The 21,688-nt window shown below is 38.2% G+C and overlaps 1 protein-coding gene and 1 long non-coding RNA gene across 4 annotated transcripts; one reads left to right on the top strand and one right to left on the bottom strand.

Annotated features, from left to right (window-relative positions):
* Positions 1–361: 361 nt before the first annotated feature.
* LOC121735158 (zinc finger protein 2-like) lies at positions 362–4,187 on the bottom strand. Of its 3 annotated transcripts, XM_042125836.1 has the most exons (5): positions 4,086–4,187; positions 3,327–3,355; positions 3,124–3,245; positions 1,657–1,833; positions 362–1,438 (listed from the first exon to the last, which is right to left on the bottom strand). In XM_042125836.1, the coding sequence occupies exons 3-5, from the start codon at positions 3,185–3,187 to the stop codon at positions 441–443; spliced, it is 1,239 nt and encodes a 412-aa protein (XP_041981770.1). In that variant the 5' UTR covers positions 3,188–3,245; positions 3,327–3,355; positions 4,086–4,187; the 3' UTR covers positions 362–440. The 3 variants fall into 3 exon arrangements, with proteins under 3 accessions (XP_041981770.1, XP_041981769.1, XP_041981771.1); XM_042125835.1 differs by having other exon boundaries at positions 3,124–3,355; XM_042125837.1 differs by lacking the exon at positions 3,327–3,355.
* A 1,658-nt stretch (positions 4,188–5,845) lies between these two features.
* LOC121735160 lies at positions 5,846–19,661 on the top strand. The gene is made up of 3 exons (XR_006036817.1): positions 5,846–5,856; positions 14,981–14,983; positions 19,599–19,661. It is a non-coding gene; the product is annotated as an uncharacterized LOC121735160 (long non-coding RNA).
* The last annotated feature ends 2,027 nt before the right edge of the window (positions 19,662–21,688 follow it).

Below are 21,688 nucleotides of genomic sequence, written 5' to 3'. Positions count from 1 at the left end.
TCTTCTAATTGCCCTCCTGGCTCCTGATGATATAAATGCATGTTGCCATGGCGCAACCCGGTGCCTTCCGTCATTTATAAAGCGAGCCGCAAGTTTTCCTGTAAGTACATGATGTAGAGGTAAAATCGACCAGCGACTATGGAGTTTCGGTCGCAGTTTTATTGGAGGTATCCTTTTCTGAGGGTCTATGGTCTATGTAACCTTCGATAAAGTATCAAGTTTCCTGACAATAACTGTAGGAATCTCGTCGTCGTACGTCACGTCTTATGATACTAGTGTCTTCCGACTGAGCACCTTAAGGGTAAAAAGTAAAGACGTAACAAAAATTAAAAAAAAAAATAATACTTATTGCAATCAATTTTGTAATTTTTTTTATTTTACGAGTAGGTAGTAATAATAATGTTTAATCCTGTAAAACGGTAGGGTAATTTTGGGTCTGATTACGTTTTCTCGTCCTCGTCATAGGCGGGCAGGTCCTCCTCCCGGGGCGCGTGAGTCCTCATATGGGACTTGAGGGACTGGCGCTGCGCGAAGCTCCGGCCGCACAGGCGACAGGGGAAGGGCTTCTCGCCGGTGTGCGTGCGGCGGTGCGCCACCAGGTGGCAGTTCTCGGTGAAGCGGCGCGCGCACACCTCGCAGGCGTAGGGCCGCTCGCCGCTGTGCAGGCGCGCGTGTAGCACCAGGCGGCCGCGGTCCGCGAACCGCCGCCCGCACACCGCGCACGCGTGCGGCTTCTCGCCCGTGTGCGTGCGCTGGTGCAGCAACAGCGACCGCCGCACCGCGAAGCTCCTGTCGCACGCGTCGCACGGGTACGGTTTCTCGCCCGTGTGTGTGCGCACGTGGACCCGCAGGTGGCCGCTGTCGGCGAACCGTCTGGGGCACGTCTCGCAGGCGAACGGTCTCTCGCCTGTGTGAGTTCGCTCGTGGACGATCAGCTGATGCCGCTCGTGGAACTTGCGGCCGCACGCGTCGCAGCCGTGCCTCTTCTCCTGCGTGTGCTTCCTCATATGCCTGTTTAGAGTCTTGCCGTCCGCGAAACCTCGGCCGCACGTCTCGCACGTCACCCTCGGCCGCGTGTGGGTCTCGGCGTGGGCGAGCAGTCGGTCGTCGGTCAGGAACCGCCGCCCGCACACCTCGCATGCGTGCGCCGATTCCCGCAGGTGGTCTCTCGTGTGCGACTCGAGATGTTCCCTGTCGGTGAACATACTTTTGCACAGATTGCATGTGTACCGTTTGTCCTGGGTGTGGGTCTTCATGTGGCGGACGAGGTGGCCCTTGCGAGTATACCGACGGTTGCACGATTCGCAAGTGTAGTTCTTCTCCAGAATGACTCGAGATCTGTTTGTCTTAACCTGATCGTTCCCTTTTGATACACATTTTGCCTTTGAATCTTTTTTGAATTCATTTCTGTTGAGTTCTTGGTCCTCTTTAAATGCATCTGGATAAAAATAAGAAAAATGTTAATTATTTTGCAGGACAAAAAATTATTTTTAAGTTCTTAAAGATGTAAATGGATGAAGTGGCTAACATTTTAATGTTCATTTTTAGTACATGCAGGTAAAATTCAATTGATGAAATATAATAATAATTAATCAGTATTAAAAACAAAAGTAATATATTAATCCGCGATCGAGGGATTAAAACAAAAATTATCACCTTGTGAATGAGCCGGGAACCACACGGTTGGGACTCCGGGATCATTCTCCCTGTCAGTCTCAGTCTTGACATTCAACTTGTCCACATCTAAATTACAGTCTTCCTCTTCAGGATTGTCACAGTAAAAGTCTGGTTCTACTTTAATTTCAACTTTACTAATATCCTTGTCCAGCAAATCTATGAATACAATAATAATTATTTATATTATGATTATATATGTCGCAGCCGACTGGTTTAAATAGCCGTTCAATCAAACAGCTAGCCCTTTGACTGAACAACGCCATTCAATCACACGGCTATACGTGGTTTAGCCGACTTGTTGACTACAACGTTCAACACTCCAGCTAGACGACGCTTAGCCAACTGGTTTAATGGCAAATTAACTAGGGCGACCATTAGCTTAATATGTAATTTGGGAGAATAAGAAAACTTTTTGTATTTTATTGAAAGATTATTCTCGGATTAAGTTTAAGGGGGTGACCAAAAGTTTAATGCAATAAGTAAAAATAAAAAATTGAGGCGTGTTTTGTGACGGTCGCTGGCTGCTGCCGCAGCACAGTCACAGTTCTAACCTAACCTTCTTTTGGACTATGTGGATTGTGTTTGTTTTTGTTTTGGCGGGGGTACCTGCGCCCTCCGAGCCCCCTTTTGTTTGTCGACGGTCGCCGGCTGCTGCCGCAGCACGCTCGCTGCGCTCGCTCGGCTCCCTCTGTGTTTTGGTCTAAGTTCTAACCTAACCTAACCAACTTCTGGACTTTCTGGATTGAGTTTGTTTGTGTTTTGACGGGGGGCTGTGCCCCCCGAACCCCCCTTTCGGGGAAAGCTGCGTCCATCCATTTCATAATCCCGTAATTTCTCCTCGAATATTTGTTGAAATTTTAATTCACTCGAATGTGCCTCCACAAATTTTGGCTCTTTAATAACACTTGTAACTTTTATTAACTACTTTCTTTCCGAAAAACAACCACAAACACCAACAAACACCGGCTAGTTGACGCCATATTTTGAATAAAACGCACCTAGCGCCGCAGCGGTGCGCGCTGAACTACTTCAATTAGACGGCGGCTTTTGAATCAGCTGTAGTGTTGAACGTTTTGAGCGACTAAAATATTCAATATAAAAGCTAGACGTGTGATTGAATGGTGTTGTTCAGTCAAAGGGCTAGCTGTTAGATTGAATGGCTATTTAAACCAGTCGGCTGCGACATATATACCATACCCATACAACAACACTACTACTATTATGAAAAAAAAAATACTTAAAGATTAAAAAAAAACAACATTAAAAATGTTAATTCCAGTTATACAAATTAGTACGGATTAGTTTATTATATTTTGTCTATCTATGAAACTAAATATACATATTAATTTATTTAGTTTCATAGCTATAATTATTAATTACATAAATAAATATGTTAAGCCTATCTTTTAGGCTAGGCTAAAGGTGAAATCTTGAGTAAACATTTACCATCAGATTCTGCTTTCACTATAGGTTCCTGACTGATCGATGCAAATGTTTTGTTGAGAGCCATTTCGCTATTACAAATTATGTTGATACTGGTACAGTTTAAATGCGTCCTGTTGCACTGTCTATAAAGAATAATATTATAATTAATAGGTTTAGGCTATAGGTAGCTCTTTTGTGAATGTAACTTGTGCACCATATTTTACCATTCCCATTTTTGCTCCAACACTAATGCCTGAAAGTTAATAATCGGGTTATTGAGAGCAAAATATGTGTGAAATCAATGTAATTAGTTTAGTTTTTCATTATTCCAAGTTTGAAAGCATACAATAATTATGGGGGGGGATTAAAGCTGCGCGTCCACCAGGTCGGAATCGGGACGTACGGTGCGGACGACGCGTGTATACGACAGCTGAAATCTATCGCACGGGCTCAGGCCAGCATACCACCTCACTTGATCAGAGGATTTTCCCTTGGTGGCCGTACCACTCATAATCCCATACCTTCCTTCTCCTCCTAAAATCTCCTTATCAGCTATTGCCTGCAGACTAAAATGTTGCAAACTAGTATAGGACTATAGGACTATAGTATTTTTCATTTACTACATTTCCATACATAAATAAAATTATTAAGTACTTATACTGTATATAGTTAATAACCTTATATTGTATACTTACCTAATATTATTAAGTACAATAAAACAATAGACACATTTCAACATTTTCCAAATTAATTGCATAGGTACTGATAAGTATATACATTATAATATTTTCTATGAAATAATAATCTATCTTTTTCATAATATCAATATTATAGTAAGTATAAGTTGTAAATTATTGTACAAATATGCAAATAATACTACAACATACTTACTTTGTATTAGAATATGGTATGACAATTGACATAGTTCTGTTTTGCTTCAATTTATCAATTTACGGTTATATTCACGTTTTACAATGGCTTACCTTTCTTTTTCCAACAATTAATCCACTTAATTTACAATGTTTGTGGGAGTTTCTACAAAATAAATATGAAATAAATAGCCGTGTTCGTTTCATTTTTTCGCAGTTGGCAGCTGACTGCAGTGTTGCCAGGCCTTGCCAGTGCTGTATGTTCCAAAGTTTGGAATCCAAACTTTGGAACATACAGCATTACGCTTTCGCCTACTTTTTTTTTTTCGACTATCTGAAAATACAAACATTTTTGTGGGACAAATCGTTCGACACTCGTTATTTATCCGACACGTTCGATTAAGGCCCTATACTATGCAAATTCATGTTTTTATTTTCGATAAATCTTTGACCAGAAGTAATTATAAGCATTCAAACATTTTTTGTAGGTTTGTTACGTTCCTTATTAAGTTAGACATTGTCTTATAATTTTGATTTATATCCATTTTACCACTTGAAAAGTGTGTTAAAAAAAACTTAAAAAATAATACTTTCAAAATTTTATTTCTTCTAGCATTCAGCGAAAACAAATAGGTAAGTACTTACAGAAAAAAATATTTTTATGCCAAAATGTTTAAATTATGATTTCGAAGGCAGACATTGTCTTCGTTTTTGATAAATAATAACAATTATATAATGATAAATCGTTGAGATCACAAATTCGAACGATTTGTTGATTTTCAAAAGCAAATTTTGCTTTTAATATTTGCCACAACAAATCCACAGGCGTTTTGATAGATAATGATTGAATGACATCAGTCAAATCTGTCAATCAGTGACTGATTGTCTATTATAGAAAACTTAGTGTATGTTCACAAATATATCTGTGTACTGGCCAGAGCTCCTTAGGTATAGAATTGCCGTGGTCAATAGGCCATACTATTGATTCGTTTCGGAATATTTGCCAGTGCTTTTTCGTATATCTCTATTCTCTATGTTTTGATATAATTATAATACGTCACACTTGTCTAACTAGTGGAATACCAGTACAATACAGCGCCGTAATTTGACGTCTTGAGCAATAGTCAGTAGACTGGGTTTTTTTTCGGAACCTAGTCAACATTTTTGGTTTACAAATATTACAAAATTGTTTTGTTTCCTAATTATTTCTTGAGAAACTACCTAATAAGATGCTATTTGATAATTTACATTCACCAAACGATCATTTTTACGTTTTTGGTAGGTTTGAAAGTCATAAAAATAATATGTAAATATTCATTATTACAGCTAAGTCAGAAAACAATGTGGGAGTGGGAGTGGAGTGGAGTGGAGTGGAGTGGAGTGGAGTGGAGTGGAGTGGAGTGGAGTGGAGTGGAGTGGAGTGGAGTGGAGTGGAGTAGAACAGCAACAACTAATAATTCGGAGTTTGGACTTGTCCGAAGTGAGCTGATCACGTGAATGATTGCTTTGTTTATTGTTGGGATATCCCTATTACATCAACAACCATCTAATTTTTGTTAATTACAAAATGAGTTTACCTCCTCCTCCTAAGTCTCGTCTAACGGGGCTCCGGGAGAGGATGGGAACTTCCCCGGCTTAGCCAGTCCCGGCGCCGAGGGGAACGCTTCAGTTTGCCGAAGTGTTCCCTAACTTTAGTGGAAGTCCGGTCCCTTCTGAGGTAGACCGGCCGGTCGTGGAGGGAGTCCTTTGTTTGTTAGATCCGGGACATCCCTCCGTATACGGCTGAAGGCGAACCGCAGGTGGTTTTAGTGAGTAAGAGTCTCACATACCCCCGGGGTGCTTCAGCTAACTGAGGCACATCCCCAACCCGGGGCACCCATGATGGGTTTCCCCTGCGCAAAAAAAAAAATGGTTAATAATAATTGTATGTGGGAATTAAATATTAATCTGGTATTATGGTAGCGTTGGTTTAAGATATTCCAGCATACTTCGTAATTTTCGGAATTCATACGTAAATGGTGAACTAACTTTTCAGCCTCGCCGCGGAGCTTACTTTTTAAAAACTGCATTTTTTGGGCATTTGGTAATGACTTATTATTGTGAATGGTTTCGGAGAACAAATCTTTGAAGCATATCCAATCCTGGTAATTTCCGCTGAATGTGGGTATGTCCATTTGTGGTGTTGAACGTTCCCGGTATGATGACAACCACATCTGTCTGTTCACTGCCTTCTTCATGGTGTTAAACTTCCTCTTCATCTCAGCGAAGGCTGTCTCGTACTCCTCGTTGTCCAGCACCCCTTCGCTGTCGATATCCCAGTGAAGAGAATCGATGACCGACCATCTGGATTGGATAGTTCATATAATATCTTCAAATTCCCAGCGTTCGGAGTAGCTTTCAAGGTCGACGGCCTCTATGGTTCGAGAAAGCGCCTTGAAGTTGCTCTTCTGCTTACGAAGCATTTCTTCCACCCTACTGGAGTTACCCTGGTTTGACAGCTTTGGCGCAGGGAAACTAAAAGAGGTACCCTCCTGGGCGGGAGAAGAAAAATCGCGCCTATCTGAGCCCTGCGATAATGGTGTAGCTGGTCTCAGTAATGGTTTGCCTGGTTCGCTGGTTACGTAATTAGAAATCATGTTCCGAACTTCCTGATAAAAATCTTTTGTCCGCTGGTAATGGTTTTCAGTAAAGTAGCGGTGGTTAATATCTTCGAACTCGGCGCAGAGCCTGGTATGGTTGGTCTGGAATTCATTCCAGTACGAGTCCAAAGTATTAAGACGTTTTTCGATATAGGCGGGCGTCTTACGTTCGGGCCCGTCCTTCTTGAAATTAATACACTGCGTGTTAATCGCAGACATGATCTGGTTCTGGGTGGTTAATAGAGCCTCCATGGTTGCGGGCATTATAATGGTCAAAACAGAGTGGTAAAAAGTGGTAAAAAGGAAAGATCTTACTTGAAGACTGGCACGCGGTGACCTCGTTATCCTCAGAAGTCGTCCCCGGTGGTAGTCGCTGGTAGTATCGCTGGTCTGGTGAACTGGTTACACTCCACACAAGCACTTTGGTCAAAATTGGTACACACACGCGACGTAATTGGTTAAAACGCAACCGACACGTGTTTGGTTTCACTAGCGCCGCACCGGTCTCTCCTTACGTAAAGGAACGAGAGACCACGTTGTTCTCACGTTAGAAATTAGAATGGTTAAAGTCACTGTTGTAAAACAAAGTTATGGGTCCTTACAATGTTACAATGTTAAATCACTATTTGGTCACTAGTTCTTTTAAATTAAGGCTGAAGGACTACAATGGTTATGTGTCCTTCAAATGGTTAAAATGGTCACTGGTTCTATAGAAGGTCGGTCCGGCTCGAAGGACCACAATGTACGGTTGTTTAGTCCCGTACAGAGTAAAAGACAAGTTAGGTTCAATAGGTTTATTGAATCCTTAACTTATGCTAAAATGGTTTAATGGTTAATGGTAAAGAGAGCACGCGAACCGATTGGCGGCTTGAGGCGAACTGGTTAATTAAAGTAAATAATAATAACGCGTGGCGGCGTATACGCTGACAGTGCGAAACGTGATGTACTGTCGACAAACTGTAGACCGTACAGTTACTATATGAAAAATCGTTTGTACCTCAAAAAGTTTTAAGTGAGTATAAAGTGAATAGTATCTTCTTTAATAATTTTTCTGTTTGGCGAGGTAAAAACGATAAAAGTTACAAAATTTAACTTCGAGTATCATAGTAAGATATAGGAAAATTCGTCAAGATCGATCAAATCTCTGACGTTGTTACTATGTGAAAAATCGTTTTTACGTCATGATTTTTTCAGTTAGTATAGAGAAAATAGTGTCTTCTTTAATAATCTTTCTGTTTCGGCGAGGTATAAACAATAAATGTTACAAAATTTAACTCCGAGTTCATAGTAAGATATAGGAAAATTCGCCAAGACCGATCGAATCACTGACGTTGTTACTATGTGAAAAATCGTTTGTAAATCATGAATTTTTCAGTTAGTATAAAGAAAATAGTGTCTTCTTTAATAATCTTTCTGTTCTGGCGAGGTACAAACGATAAAAGTAACAAAATTTAACTCCGAGTTTCATAGTAAGATATAGGAAAATTCGTCAAGACCGATTGAATCTCTGACGTTGTTACTATATGAAAAATCGTTTGTACCTCAAAAAGTTTCGAGTGAGTATGAAGTGAATAGTATCTTCTTTAATAATCTTTCTGTTTTGGCGAGGTACAAACGATAAAAGTTACAAAATTTAACTCCGAGTTTCATAGTAAGATATAGGAAAATTCGTCAAGACCGATCGAATCTCTGACGTTGTTACTATGTGAAAAATCGTTTGTACCTCATGAATTTTTCAGTAAGTATAAAGAAAATAGTGTCTTCTTTAATAATCTTTCTGTTTTGGCGAGGTAAAAACGATAAAAGTTACAAAATTTAACTCCGAGTTTCATAGTAAGATATAGGAAAATTCGTCAAGACCGATCGAATCTCTGACATTGTTACTATGTGAAAAATCGTTTGTACCTCATGAATTTTTCAGTAAGTATAAAGAAAATAGTGTCTTCTTTAATAATCTTTCTGTTTTGGCGAGGTACAAACGATAAAAGTTACAAAATTTAACTCCGAGTTTCATAGTAAGATATAGGAAAATTCGTCAAGATCGATCGAATTTCTGACGTTGTTACTATGTGAAAAATCGTTTGTAATTCGTGAAGACCGATCGAATCTCTGACGTTGTTACTATGTGAAAAATCGTTTGTACCTCATGAATTTTTAAGTTAGTATAAAGAAAATAGTGTCTTCTTTAATAATCTTTCTGTTTTGGCGAGGTACAAACGATAAAATTTACAAAATTTAACTCCGAGTTTCATAGTAAGATATAGGAAAATTCGTCAAGACTGATCGAATTTTTGACGTTGTTACTATGTGAAAAATCGTTTGTAATTCGTGAAGACCGATCAAATCTCTGACGTTGTTGCTATGTGAAAAATCGTTTGTACCTCATGAATTTTTAAGTTAGTATAAAGAAAATAGTGTCTTCTTTAATAATCTTTCTATTTTGGCGAGGTACAAATGATTAATGTTACAAAATTTAACTCCGAGTTTCATAGTAAGATATAGGAAAATTCGTCAAGACCGATCGAATATCTGACGTTGTTACTATGTGAAAAATCGTTTGTACCTCAAAAAAAATTGTGTGAATATAAAGTGAATAGTATCTTCTTTCATAATCTTTCTGTTTTGGCGAGGTACAAACGATGAAAGTTACAAATTTTAACTCCGACTTTTATAGTTACATATAGGAAAATTCGTCAAGACCGATCCAATCTCTGACGTTGTTACTATGTGAAAAATCGTTTGTACCTCATGAATTTTTCAGTAAATATAAAGAAAATAGTGTTTTCTTTAATAATCTTTCTGTTTTGGCGAGGTAAAAACGATAAAAGTTACAAAATTTAACTCCGAGTTTCATAGTAAGATATAGGAAAATTCGTCAAGACCGATCGAATCTCTGACGTTGTTACTATGTGAAAAATCGTTTGTAATTCGTGAAGACCGATCGTATCTCTGACGTTGTTACTATGTGAAAAATCGTTTGTACCTCATGAATTTTTAAGTTAGTATAAAGAAAATAGTGTCTTCTTTAATAATCTTTCTATTTTGGTGAGGCACAAATTATAAATGTTACAAAATTTAACTCCGAGTTTCATAGTAAGATGTAGGAAAATTCGTGAAGACCGATCGAATCTCTGACGTTGTTACTATGTGAAAAATCGTCTGTACCTCATAAATTTTTCAGTAATTATAAAGAAAATAGTGTCTTCTTTAATAATCTGTCTGTTTTGGCGAGGTAAAAACGATAAAAGTTACAAAATTTAACTCCGAGTTTCATAGTAAGATATAGGAAAATTCGTCAAGACTGATCGAATTTTTGACGTTGTTACTATGTGAAAAATCGTTTGTAATTCGTGAAGACCGATCAAATCTCTGACGTTGTTACTATGTGAAAAATCGTTTGTAATTCGTGAAGACCGATCGAATCTCTGACGTTGTTGCTATGTGAAAAATCGTTTGTACCTCATGAATTTTTAAGTTAGTATAAAGAAAATAGTGTCTTCTTTAATAATCTTTCTATTTTGGCGAGGTACAAATGATTAATGTTACAAAATTTAACTCCGAGTTTCATAGTAAGATATAGGAAAATTCGTGAAGACCGATCGAATCTCTGACGTTGTTACTATGTGAAAAATTGTCATGAATTTTTCAGTAAGTATAAAGAAAATAGTGTCCTCTTTAATAATCTTTCTGTTTTGGCGAGGTACAAACGATAAATGTTACAAAATTTAACTCCGAGTTTTATAGTAAGATATTAGAAATTTCATCAAGACCGCATCGGTTCTCTGTCAATATTTCTTCTTTCAATATCGTTCTTCTTCGCTTTAAGTATATATTTTAATGTAAGCCAGATAGTCTCATATATCATTATAATTATTCACTTTTCAGAGGACTCTATGATAAAACTTTAAAAAATTAGGCCTGATATGATATCCAATGTTACATACTTACTAGGTTGTATAGCATGTCAGAGTCAAATCTTTGTTAAACTACATAAAAATCGTATTTACCCGCTCCATTGTTCGATGAGTTTAGGGTTGATTGTATTATTTTTAATGATTTTATCGTTTTCAAGAGGAAGAAACGCTGAAAATCATAAATTTTTGCCACGATATCTACAATACGTAGTTTAAGTGTTTTAGGCGAGGCGGAGTCAGCTTTCTGTATTTTTAAACACATTTTCCCTTTGTATGTTTAGTGAATCAAATTGAGGAAGTAATAATTAACAATATTGTTACTAGTTTGACAGAGAATAAACGATAGGAAAAACCTGTCAAGCTTTAAATAACGTTAGTACAAGTGCTAAGTGTTTTTGGCGAGTTATATTCTTTTACCTCGGTGAAAATTGTTTGTGCCTAATTATTGTGGATTAATTAAAAAAAAATAACTTCACTTACTCATTTTATAAATTTTCTTTCCTTCTACTTTGTTTGTTTTTTTTTTCGTAAAATAAAAAAAAAAAAAACTTTAAAAACGAGTACAATCCGGTACAAACGATGCTCTTCCAGATGACATCATTGAAATTCCGGAATATTTAATAAAATTTAAATTTAAATTTTACCACCCCCCCCATTTCTACCATATTGAGGTACAAACGATTTTAATTGCGGTACAATCGGGTACACTCCGGGTACAATCGATTGACATATATAAAAATCATTTACCTTGAACTCGGTTGCTAACTTCACATAGGTGAAGTTGTGTGATTGGTGAAATCCTCCCTTTCAGAAGATGATTTACTAATAAATCTCACAAGATATATCCTAATATATCCTATAATCTGACAGTCAAACAAAATTCTTAAGTAAATAAAGTTCACACACAATATAATCAATTTATCTTAGCATTTACTAAATCGCTTGTTTGGGAAACAGTGTTATATTGTTATATGTAATAGCACGTAATTTGCCAATAGTTGTATAATATTAAATAAGCCTGCGTTTGTCGTAGAAATAAAATTCAATAATATAATTTCGATAAAAATAAGTTTAGACAATTTAATGAAAATAAAACGAAATACTAATTTCTGATTTGGGACTAATCTGGAACACAATATAATCTCAAAACTAAATAAATAAGTAGATGGTGGCGAACTGAGCCGGGGCCTCGCTGGCATGCAAGCACGTCGAGTTAACTGTGAAGTTTACCGAACGACGCATGAGTTTCGGCGGGGCCGAAAGTTTCGGCTATGTTTTGGCCGAAACCGAAAGTTCGGTCGGTCACTAGTTTTAGTGTTAATTTTTAGTATAATTGTATGAATGTTAGTCTATAAGGTATTTATAATATGGGCCAAGATGCCTGAGTTAAGTAAATAAATAAAAATAATAGCTACGACATTCAAACTTTGCGCATTTAATAACTGTACCCATGTCATTATATCTTGAAAATTTCAACTATCTGGCATTATTCAAACCAAAGTTACGAGGGTTCAAAAATACGACGAAACGTTTCGAGAAAAGGTAGGTAGTGCCCATTGCCCAAGCCTTGCGCGCTTCGCTTGGCTCATCTTGGCGGGGGCACTCCCGTGCCCCCAGATAATAAGTAATAACATACATTCACGTGGTCCCTCGCCTTGCAGGCTGATCACCTGATTGTCTGACAAGTAAGATGATCCATGCGTCGGATGCATCGGGCATGTAAAAAGTCGGTCCTGCACCTGATCTCTCGCCAATCGTGTCTGTCTTCCGTCCCACTGGGTTATGAGAGTAAAAGGAATAGAGAGTGCTCTTGTGTACTGCGCACACACTTGGGCACTATAAAATTACTCCTGCGTAGCTGGCCTGGTTTCAAATTTCAATGAAACCTATAGGAGCTATACATTCACGCGGACGAAGTTGCGGGCAACAGCTAGTGTTATACATAAAATGTATATAAGTAGTAATAAAACGGTAAACTATTTCGATATACTTACTATATTTTATAACAAAGAACCACTAATGTTATAATATATCTAAAATCAAACACCTATAGTATCTAATAATCTATTGTCAGATAAGATGTGAATACTTAATAGTCGGCACTTGTGAGGAGTGAAATAGGCCCTTGAAGCAGCTTAAGGAATCAAAATGGCCTTGGAAGAAAACTACTTGGAGGCGGTTCAAACCAAAGAGAATATTATAATCACTAATATTTCATTTCATTAGGTGTGTAAAACTTATGGCTATGAAAATCGCAAATTGTTCTTTGCCATATTATGTCACTGTCAATGAAAATGGTAGCAAAATCGCGTTCATAGTGCTGTAAAAGATTTAATTTTTAACTAAAACGCTGTACATACCCACTTTCAAATAATGTTTCTAGACCACGTCCGATGCTGTAAGAGATAATTTAGAAGTTTTCTCAACTTAGAAATGTAAGTCAAATAAAAGCCTCCCAGAAGCTATGAAATAAATAAATAGCAACTGCTATGCTATTTTGTTGAATAAATTGCCTTTACTCTACAATATTGTCCTCGGATTTAAATGTCGAATGATAGTGATATAAAAGGTGATGTGACGATCATACGGCAATTCAATCGCTACCAGAGAACTCGTATAAGACTTATGGGCATGTAAACGTCATTAGAAGATATATTATTTACAGAATTATCGAGATAGTGTGATAATATAAATCTGCCGAGTAAGCGTTTACTAGACTTGTTTATACAGCCAAAATGCTTTCGATGCAATTTAATCTAGAATGATGCGATTATACGTCTTTTTGAATAGGATCTTTCATATGAGTATTTTTCGATCCATAGTCGAGAGAGTAATTGCTTTAAATACGATCTTTTTGCTAGCTGGGTAGTATTAAGTGCCTACTTACGGAAGCCTACTACCTACTTAGTTTACAGACCTTGCATACAGATTGATCTTTTTATGAAAACTGATTTAAATACGTAATATTATGATTTAAATAATAAATACGTAATATTATGTAAGAGCTTTTGCCCGCGGCTTCGCTCGCGTTAAGAAGTATTATCTATACTAATATTATAATCTATACTAATATTATTATTGGGAAGAGTTTGTTTGTTTGTTTGTTTGTTTGAACGCGCTAATCTTAGGAACTACTGGTCCGATTTGAAAAATTCTTTTACTGTTGGATAGCCCATTTATCGAGGAAAGCTTTAGGCTATATTTTATCACGCTAAGTATAATAGGAGCGAAGAAATAGAGGAAAATGTGGAAAAAACGGGGGGAAATTATTTAAAAGGGTTTATTTGAACGCACTAATCTCAGGAACTACTTGTCCAATTTGAAAAATTCTTTCAGTGTTAGATAGCTCATTAATCGATAAAGGTTATAAGCTATATTTTATCACGCTAAGACTAATAGGAGCGAAGAAATAGAGGAAAATGTGGAAAAAACGGGGGAAATTATATGAAAGGGCCTATTTGAACGCGCTAATCTCAGGAACTGCTTATCCGATTTGAAAAATTATTTCAATGTTAGATAGGCCATTCATCGAGGTAGGCTATAGGCTATATTTTATCACGCTAAGACTAATAGGAGCGAAGAAATAGAGGAAAATGTGGAAAAAACGGGGGAAATTTTATGAAAGGGCTTATTTGAACGCGCTAATCTCAGGAACTACTTATCTGATTTGAAAAATTCTTATAATGTTAGATAGCCCATTCATCGAGGTAGGCTATAAGCTATATTTTATTACGCTAAGACTAATAGGAACTAAGAAATACAGCAAAATGTGGAAAAAACGTGGAAAATTATATGAAAGGGCTAATTTGAACGCGCTAATCTCAGGAACTACTGGTCTGATTTAAAAAATTCTTTCAGTGTTAGATAGCCCTTTTGTCGAGGAAGGCTATAGGCTATATTTTATCACGCTAAGACTAATAAGAGCGAAGAAATAGTTGAAAATGTGGAAAAAACGGGGGAAATTATATGGAATTGCTTATTATCTTATGAACTACTGGATAAATTTTTCTGTTATTTGGCAAAAATGAAGAATAGACCACGTGAAGGGACATAGGCTATTTTTTGCTGCAAAATGTACGGTTGCGTAAAATTCCTAAATTACGCAAGCGAAGCTGCGCGGAACATCTATATATAATAAAATCGTAGGAAAGTCAATTCTGTATATTGAATAATTTTGTACAATAAATATTACTTGGGATGTGATCTACTATGCTAACGCGGACGAAGTGGCGGGCAACAGCTAGTCTATACTAGTATAATATTATAATTGGGAAGAGTTTGTTTGTTTGTTTGAACGCGCTAATCCTCAGGAACTACTGGTCCGATTTGAAAAATTATTTCAGTGTTAGATAGCCCATTTATCGGGGAAGGCTATAGGCTATATTTTATCACGCTAAGACTAATGGGAGCGAATAAATAGAGGAAAATATGGAAAAAATGGGGGAAATTATTTGAGAGGGTCTCACGACCTACTGCAGCAATTGTTCTGTTATTTGGCACAGACAAGAAGCAGACCACGTGAAGGATCATAGGCTATTTTTTGTGGACTAATATTTTGTCTGTGAAATATCTAATTTACGCGGGCGAAGCTGCGCGGAACGTTATATTTCGCGTGGTCACGACATTACGCATAAACGGCTGGACCCATTTTGCTGAGGTATCGCCTCCGTGGTCTAGTGGTTAGAGCATCGCTCTCGACTCCGGAGGTCGTGGGTTCGAATCCCGCGTTGGAAACATGTTATTTCCAAGTTTGGTTAGGACAATGCAGGCTGATCACCTGATTGTCTGACAAGTAAGATGATCCATGCGTCGGATGGGCATGTAAAAAGTCGGTCCTGCGCCTGATCTCTCGCCAGTCGTGTCGGTCTTCCGTCCCACTGGGTTATGAGAGTAAAGGAATAGAGAGTGCTCTTGTGTACTGCGCACACACTTGGGCACTATAAAAAAGTACTCCTGCGTATCTAGTCTGGTTTCAATGAAACCGGCCACCGTCACCGAAACCGGTGTGGGGAGTATTATTATTATTACACTTTGAGTCCCGAAAAAGAACATAGGATACATTTTGTCCCGGAAAATGTACGGTTACTGCACAATATACTTTTATGATTTGCGCGTAAACTAAATTCATCTATTTTGATGGAATTTGGTATGGGGATACTTTAAGTCTCAAAAAGAAAAAGAAAGGACAAGGAATACTAATTTTGTCTCGGAAAATGTACGGTTCCCGCACAATAAACTTTTATGATTATTGCCTAAACTATTCAATCTATTTTGATGAAATTTGTTATGGCAATACTTTCAGTCTCGGGAAAGGACAAGATATACTGTTTATCCCGGAAAATAAAGGGTTCCCGCACAATAAACTTTTATAATTCTCGCCTAAAATATTTAATCTATTTTGATGAAAGGACATTGACAGGGTTTGGCCCAAGTGGTGCCCACACGTGGGAGTAGTGCCAACTAGTTCTCCTTGGACTACAATACATTAAAAAAATAATTTTAAAAAATCGGTCCCAGGAGTTATTAATTTGAATACATCTTATTTTTTAAGATTTTTCTGGTGTTTAAGGTATGTTTTGTTTCATTAGTTACATTTTCACGCTCAAAAATGCACACTTAACTCATTCCTGTCATACGTATCGCATAACTCCTTAAACCGGTCTTTTGTATGCTCCGCTCCGATAACAAATACCTACCATGTGCATAATATGGTTTTTGGGGTGGGCTAGGCATCTCGACTGGGCGACACAACGCGCGGCGCTAACTGCCGCTATCGGCGAGGACGCGACTCTCCCAGCCCTCTGCAGGGCCTTGGTCGAGAGCGAAGAAAAGTGGTCTGCGGTTGAGACGTTCGCACATAACGTCATCTCGACCAAAGAGGAGGCCGAGCGCATAAGGGAGCGAGAGGCGCACGACCACCGGCGAAGACGGCCAAGGCGAAGACGTCGCAACGGACGCGACATTCCGCCTTAGCCAGGGAACTCGGGGTGACGGTATGGGGATGCCGCCACTCATTGCACCGAGTCCCCGAGAGAGTTGCGATGCGCGTTGTGTTCCTGCGCATCGCGACACAAAGAAGACGACCGGCCTATGCAAGCCCCCCATGTGGGGCCTCTGTTCGGCCTAGGGGGACAAGAAACCCCAACAGTGTGGACCTGCTTTTAGTGAGCAGGCGAGCGCGGACGGAAGCCACGGAAGACATGTAATAGGCCCTCGCGTCTCCGTCCTGCGCGGAAGTAGGAACACGGTCGGGTTTTAGTGGGTACGGCTGCGGCCATTTACCATCTCTTCGGCCGTAGCAAGTCCCACATACCCCGGTGGTCCTTCCCCAACGCTACCGGGGATGCGTAATAGCATTTCCCGACAAAAAAAAAAGGCATCTCGACTCGATAAGGTGCCCTGCTTTATTCCTAGATAGAGTTATAATCGATGACGATGACGACGACTAGTATCTTATTTGTTTAATTGTTATGTTATCCTATGGCTGAAGTGATGTTGATGATAATGATTGTAATGTAAATGTTGTATAGTATTTTTATAACTATACTATTACAGTACAATAAGTAATAGTCACTGCCACAGCTGTTATCAGCTGATTACTTATGTTAATTATTGTAAATATCGATTGATGAATATTGATTTATATAAATATATGTAAAACTATAGAAGTGGACGTCTTGTGACTGACATGATGATGTAAAACTGAAGTAATAATTATGCAATAGTTGATTTTTATTGTAAAATTCATTTTTCGTAAATAAATAATTCACTACAAACAAAAAAATTTTTCTCTTGACCCCTGTGATAGATTTTCGAGCGCTTTGGTTTACAGGTTAGGGTTGGCCTGAGGAACAAAATGGCTTCATTGTGGGCAGCACTTGGGCCAACTTTCATATAAGGATTGGCAATGTCCTTTGGCATGGACATTGGAGATACTAATTTGAGTCTGTGACAAGGAATGTTTTTTTAGTCCCGGAAAATGTGCGGTTCCCACACAATATACTTTTCTGATTTGTGCGTAAACGACTTAATCGATGTACGGGAACAACTATAAAGTAAAGTCCACGCGGACGAAGTAGCAGGCAACAGCTAGTTATTAATAAGGTATCAAAGTCTCAGCCCAATCGGTTTAAAATACCCTATTTTATCCCCTTGGGGGTAGAATTGATCAAAATCCTTTGTTAGCGGATGCCAAATTTCAGCCCGATCCGTCCAGTGGTTTGGGCTGTGCGTTGATAAATATATATATATATATATATATATATATATATATATATATATATATATATATATATATATATATATTATCAACGCACAATATATATATATATATATATATATATATATATATATATATATATATATACATATATATATATATATATATATATATATATATATATATATATATAACGCACAGCCCAAACCACTGGACGGATCGGGCTGAAATTTGGCATCCGCTAACAAAGGATTTTGATCTTTGGTTGTGTGCAAGGTTATCGTTTTGGATTGAGATTGATCCCCGCCTTAAGCCCGGCCGCACATTATCCGAATTTCTGATCAGAAAAATTCGGACGCCCCACCACGCTTATACATTGTGACACGTCAGAAATCTGATAGTATGCGGGGTCTACAACAAAATGTATGAACAGAGTGCGTAGCGGCGCGGCGGGTGTCCGAATTTTTCTGATCGGAAATTGCGGATAATGTGCGGCCGGGTTTAACTTTAACATCCCTTTTTTTTTTTTTTTTTTCACGCAGAGAAATGCATTAACGCATTCGACGCAGGGGACGGGGACTCCCGCTGCGGATATGTGGGGCTCGTCGCGGCGAAGATGGTATGTGCCGCGACCCTACCCACTAAAACTCTGCGACGCTCCTCTCGCCACCCAAGACGAAGCCACGGGCACGACACACCCACCGCAACTCCGTCAGTGGCCGTCCGACCTTTGTCAGACCACACTCATTTGGGGGCGCTTCTCGCCCCGCAGGCCGACAGAGGCCCCACTTGGGGCTTGCTTGGGCTCTGGTGTCACGATGCACGGAGCGTTTTGTGCATCGTGACCCACTCTGGGAAACTTTAACATCCCTAGTTCCTACCGCGCCCCACCCCGCAGCACGCCGGCCGTCCGCGCGGCGCGGCCTGACAGATAGTGTTGCCACTTTAGTGAATTTTCCACTAAATCTGGTGATTGTGAACCTTCAATGTAGAAAAATAGGTTTTAGTGGCTAGTGCATTTATTTAGTGCAGCGGTCGGCAACACGCGGTCCGCGGGCCGCATGCGGCCCGCGAACGTCTTACTTGCGGCTCGTGAATGTGTTATGAATATTTATTTTTTTGTTTATTTATTTATATCAGGCTACATAGGCCCATACAATATATACCTTAATGACTAACATACATATAAATTATATTATACAGAATAATTTATATGGCGTATCAGAAACAGTGTTTTCTAATATTGCCAGTAGTAATTGCCTCTTAAGAACGTAGCTGTTTGTGTCATATTATAACAAACACTAAACTTATTTCCCTTCATTATGACAGTAGGGTTGCCATCCGTCCGGATTTCCCCGGATTTGTCCTTGTTTGAAGGGCGTCAGGGGTGCGTCCGGCCGGGTTTTTGAAAAGTGTCCGGTTGAAATCCAGACACGTTTGGTGAGAGAAAGAAGGACGGGCACTTCGTACCCACCAATGTAGCACGTTGAGACATATACCAAATTAAAGGGCTTAAAAAATATAACACTTTCCTTAAGTTTGTCATATACGATTACTTTCTAGAAATGATTCTTTACCAGCAACACTATAAATTGATGCAATAATACAGGGTGTTTTTTTGTGATTTTTTCTTACCTTCTACCCTCATTAACTTTTTTCTCCCATGGTTTAGAGATTTTTCGTCATACAATAAAATGTTCAACTTTTCAAGCCCTTTCATTTGATATATGTCTCAATGTGCTACAGCTTGGGTACGGGTCCCATACAAAAATGCCCTTTCATAAACTTTTGAGACCTGACCGGCGAAGGTAATTTGGGTGATGGCAACCCTTGTGTAGGTATACTGAGCTTCTAGGGTTAATACGAGTATGAGGCCTGCGGCCTTTAGTTTGTTTTGCCACCTTGTGGCCCTTGCCTGCCAAAAAGTTGCCGACTGCTGATTTAGTGGAATTGATAAAACATTATTTTTAATTCTACGTAAATAATTCACGTTTCGACTTATTGTAAAAATATGTTTCAATCGATTTTGAGGTATAATTACACCGCGTAGGCAACATTGCAGTTATAAGGGAACGTCACTATTATCGTTATGAGATGAAACATGGTTTTTCCTTTATACTATGTGTTTTATTACGAGTGCGATAAGCGACGTTTTATTGTACTTAGTGATTTTCTGGTGCTCCTGGAATCTGGACATCGAAACTTGTGGGGAGCTAAAAAACACGTTGGCAACCTCTTGTGAGTATATTATTCGTTGTTGGCAACAGTGCCGACCAATTGCCTACAAGTCGCGCGCGGCACTGCGCGACCGCATCTCAAAACTTCTCGAGTTATTGAAAATCATACTGAACCTGGAACGGACGTCGCCCTCCCTCCCATCAGTAAGTACCTCATTCATTCAAAACTTAATAGCTGCCCTTGTCGGTGGAATATTAACTGAGAGTGTATTCTTTTTTTTTTGGCCTTTGGCACTGACACTGTGGGGGGTGTACTTTTCCATAATTTACAAAGAGGTGTATTGAATATTATTATTATAGGTCTACCAGAATCTGATGGCTTTTGATGGCAGGTTTCAAAAAATATCCTTGATCATTGGATAATTTTTTATATTTGCATGTTTTACACGCGGAATAAGCCGCCAAAGGAAAAAAAGGTTAAAAAATGTTTTATTCCAATTAACCCTAGAGTCAATTTATTTTCTCACTGTTTGACATCAGATTCTGGTGGAGTTATAGTTACTTTAGTTTATAAGTAGACATCGGATTATAATATTATGCATTTGCATGTGAAAATGCATATAATGGCACTTTTTAGACGTTAGTGCATATTTTGGCATTTTTTCGTTGATTGAAATATACAATTTCCAGTATTATGCCCTCGTAGTCTCCAAACTAGCTAATGGCTATCGTAATACCCACCGTTGTCACAAATTACAAAATAGAGGTACGCGATAAATCAGAATACTTCAAATAGGTTATAGGTATGTGGTTCCAACTTCCATCCCTGTTTATAGACTTTCGCAATACACCCGATAGGTACCTACTACCTAGTACCTAGTACCTACAATATATTTCTAGATAACGGTGGTGCCATAAATAAATGCGCCAATATTTATCATTCCATCAATTCCAGGATTTTTCATTTCTTATACTTATAGTATCAATAATTATTTAATTTTCTAACAAGATTTATATAGAATATATTAATAAGAATATATTAATATTGTTTTAGAATGCGCCTATTCAACATTCTCATCATCACCCTAAGGTTGGCTGGTAGAGAATGCCACTAGGCATTAAGCCCGCCTATGTAAATATTTGCATGAAGTGTTTAAATAAATTTTGCATTGTAGTTAAAGTTAAGTATAGTTAAAGTAACAGTTATAGTTAAAGTAAGTTGGTGCATTTGCATATTGATACTAAAATAAAAAATCCTGGATTTGATGTACTCAATGATAAAATAATATATTGGCGCATTTATTTAAGGCACCACTAGAAATAATGAAGAACAAACAAAACAAATAAGAAAGAAATTTTTGTATGGGACCCGTACCCAAGCTGGAGCACATCCACACATAATATTATGTGATATGTGTGGATGTGCTACACCTTGGGTACTATATTGAAATACAACACTTTCCTTGAGTTTGCCATATATGATTACTTTTTAGAAATTATTCCTTACTAGCAACACTACAAATTAATTCAATGTTTTTTTTTGTTTTTTTGAAAATATAAGTAAATTTTCAAAAAAAGAAAAAAAACTTTTTTTTTTAAAGCAATACTAGCGAACGGTTGCACCATTCGCTAGTATTGCTAATTATAAAAATTTCTCCAAAGCGATTATGTAATATTATAATATATTACTAGCTATATTGACCAAGCTTTGCTCGGTATTCGATAAAACACGAATTAAATGACACTTTCTAAAAATGATTCCTAGCTA

Source organism: Aricia agestis, chromosome 17 (genome assembly GCF_905147365.1).
Source record: "Aricia agestis chromosome 17, ilAriAges1.1, whole genome shotgun sequence".
Taxonomy (NCBI): Eukaryota; Metazoa; Arthropoda; class Insecta; order Lepidoptera; family Lycaenidae; genus Aricia; species Aricia agestis.
Note: the sequence above shows the minus strand (reverse complement) of the source record. Positions and strands in the feature narration are given on the sequence as shown.

Excerpts from the sequence above, each read along its gene's own strand:
- LOC121735158 (XM_042125835.1), bottom strand. The coding sequence starts at position 3,187 with ATGGCTCTCAACAAAACATTTGCATCGATCAGTCAGGAACCTATAGTG. Across the intron at positions 1,834-3,123 it reads AGTGAAAGCAGAATCTGATG|ATTTGCTGGACAAGGATATT; the intron begins GTAAATGTTTAC and ends TTGTATTCATAG. Across the intron at positions 1,439-1,656 it reads GTTCCCGGCTCATTCACAAG|ATGCATTTAAAGAGGACCAA; the intron begins GTGATAATTTTT and ends ATTTTTATCCAG.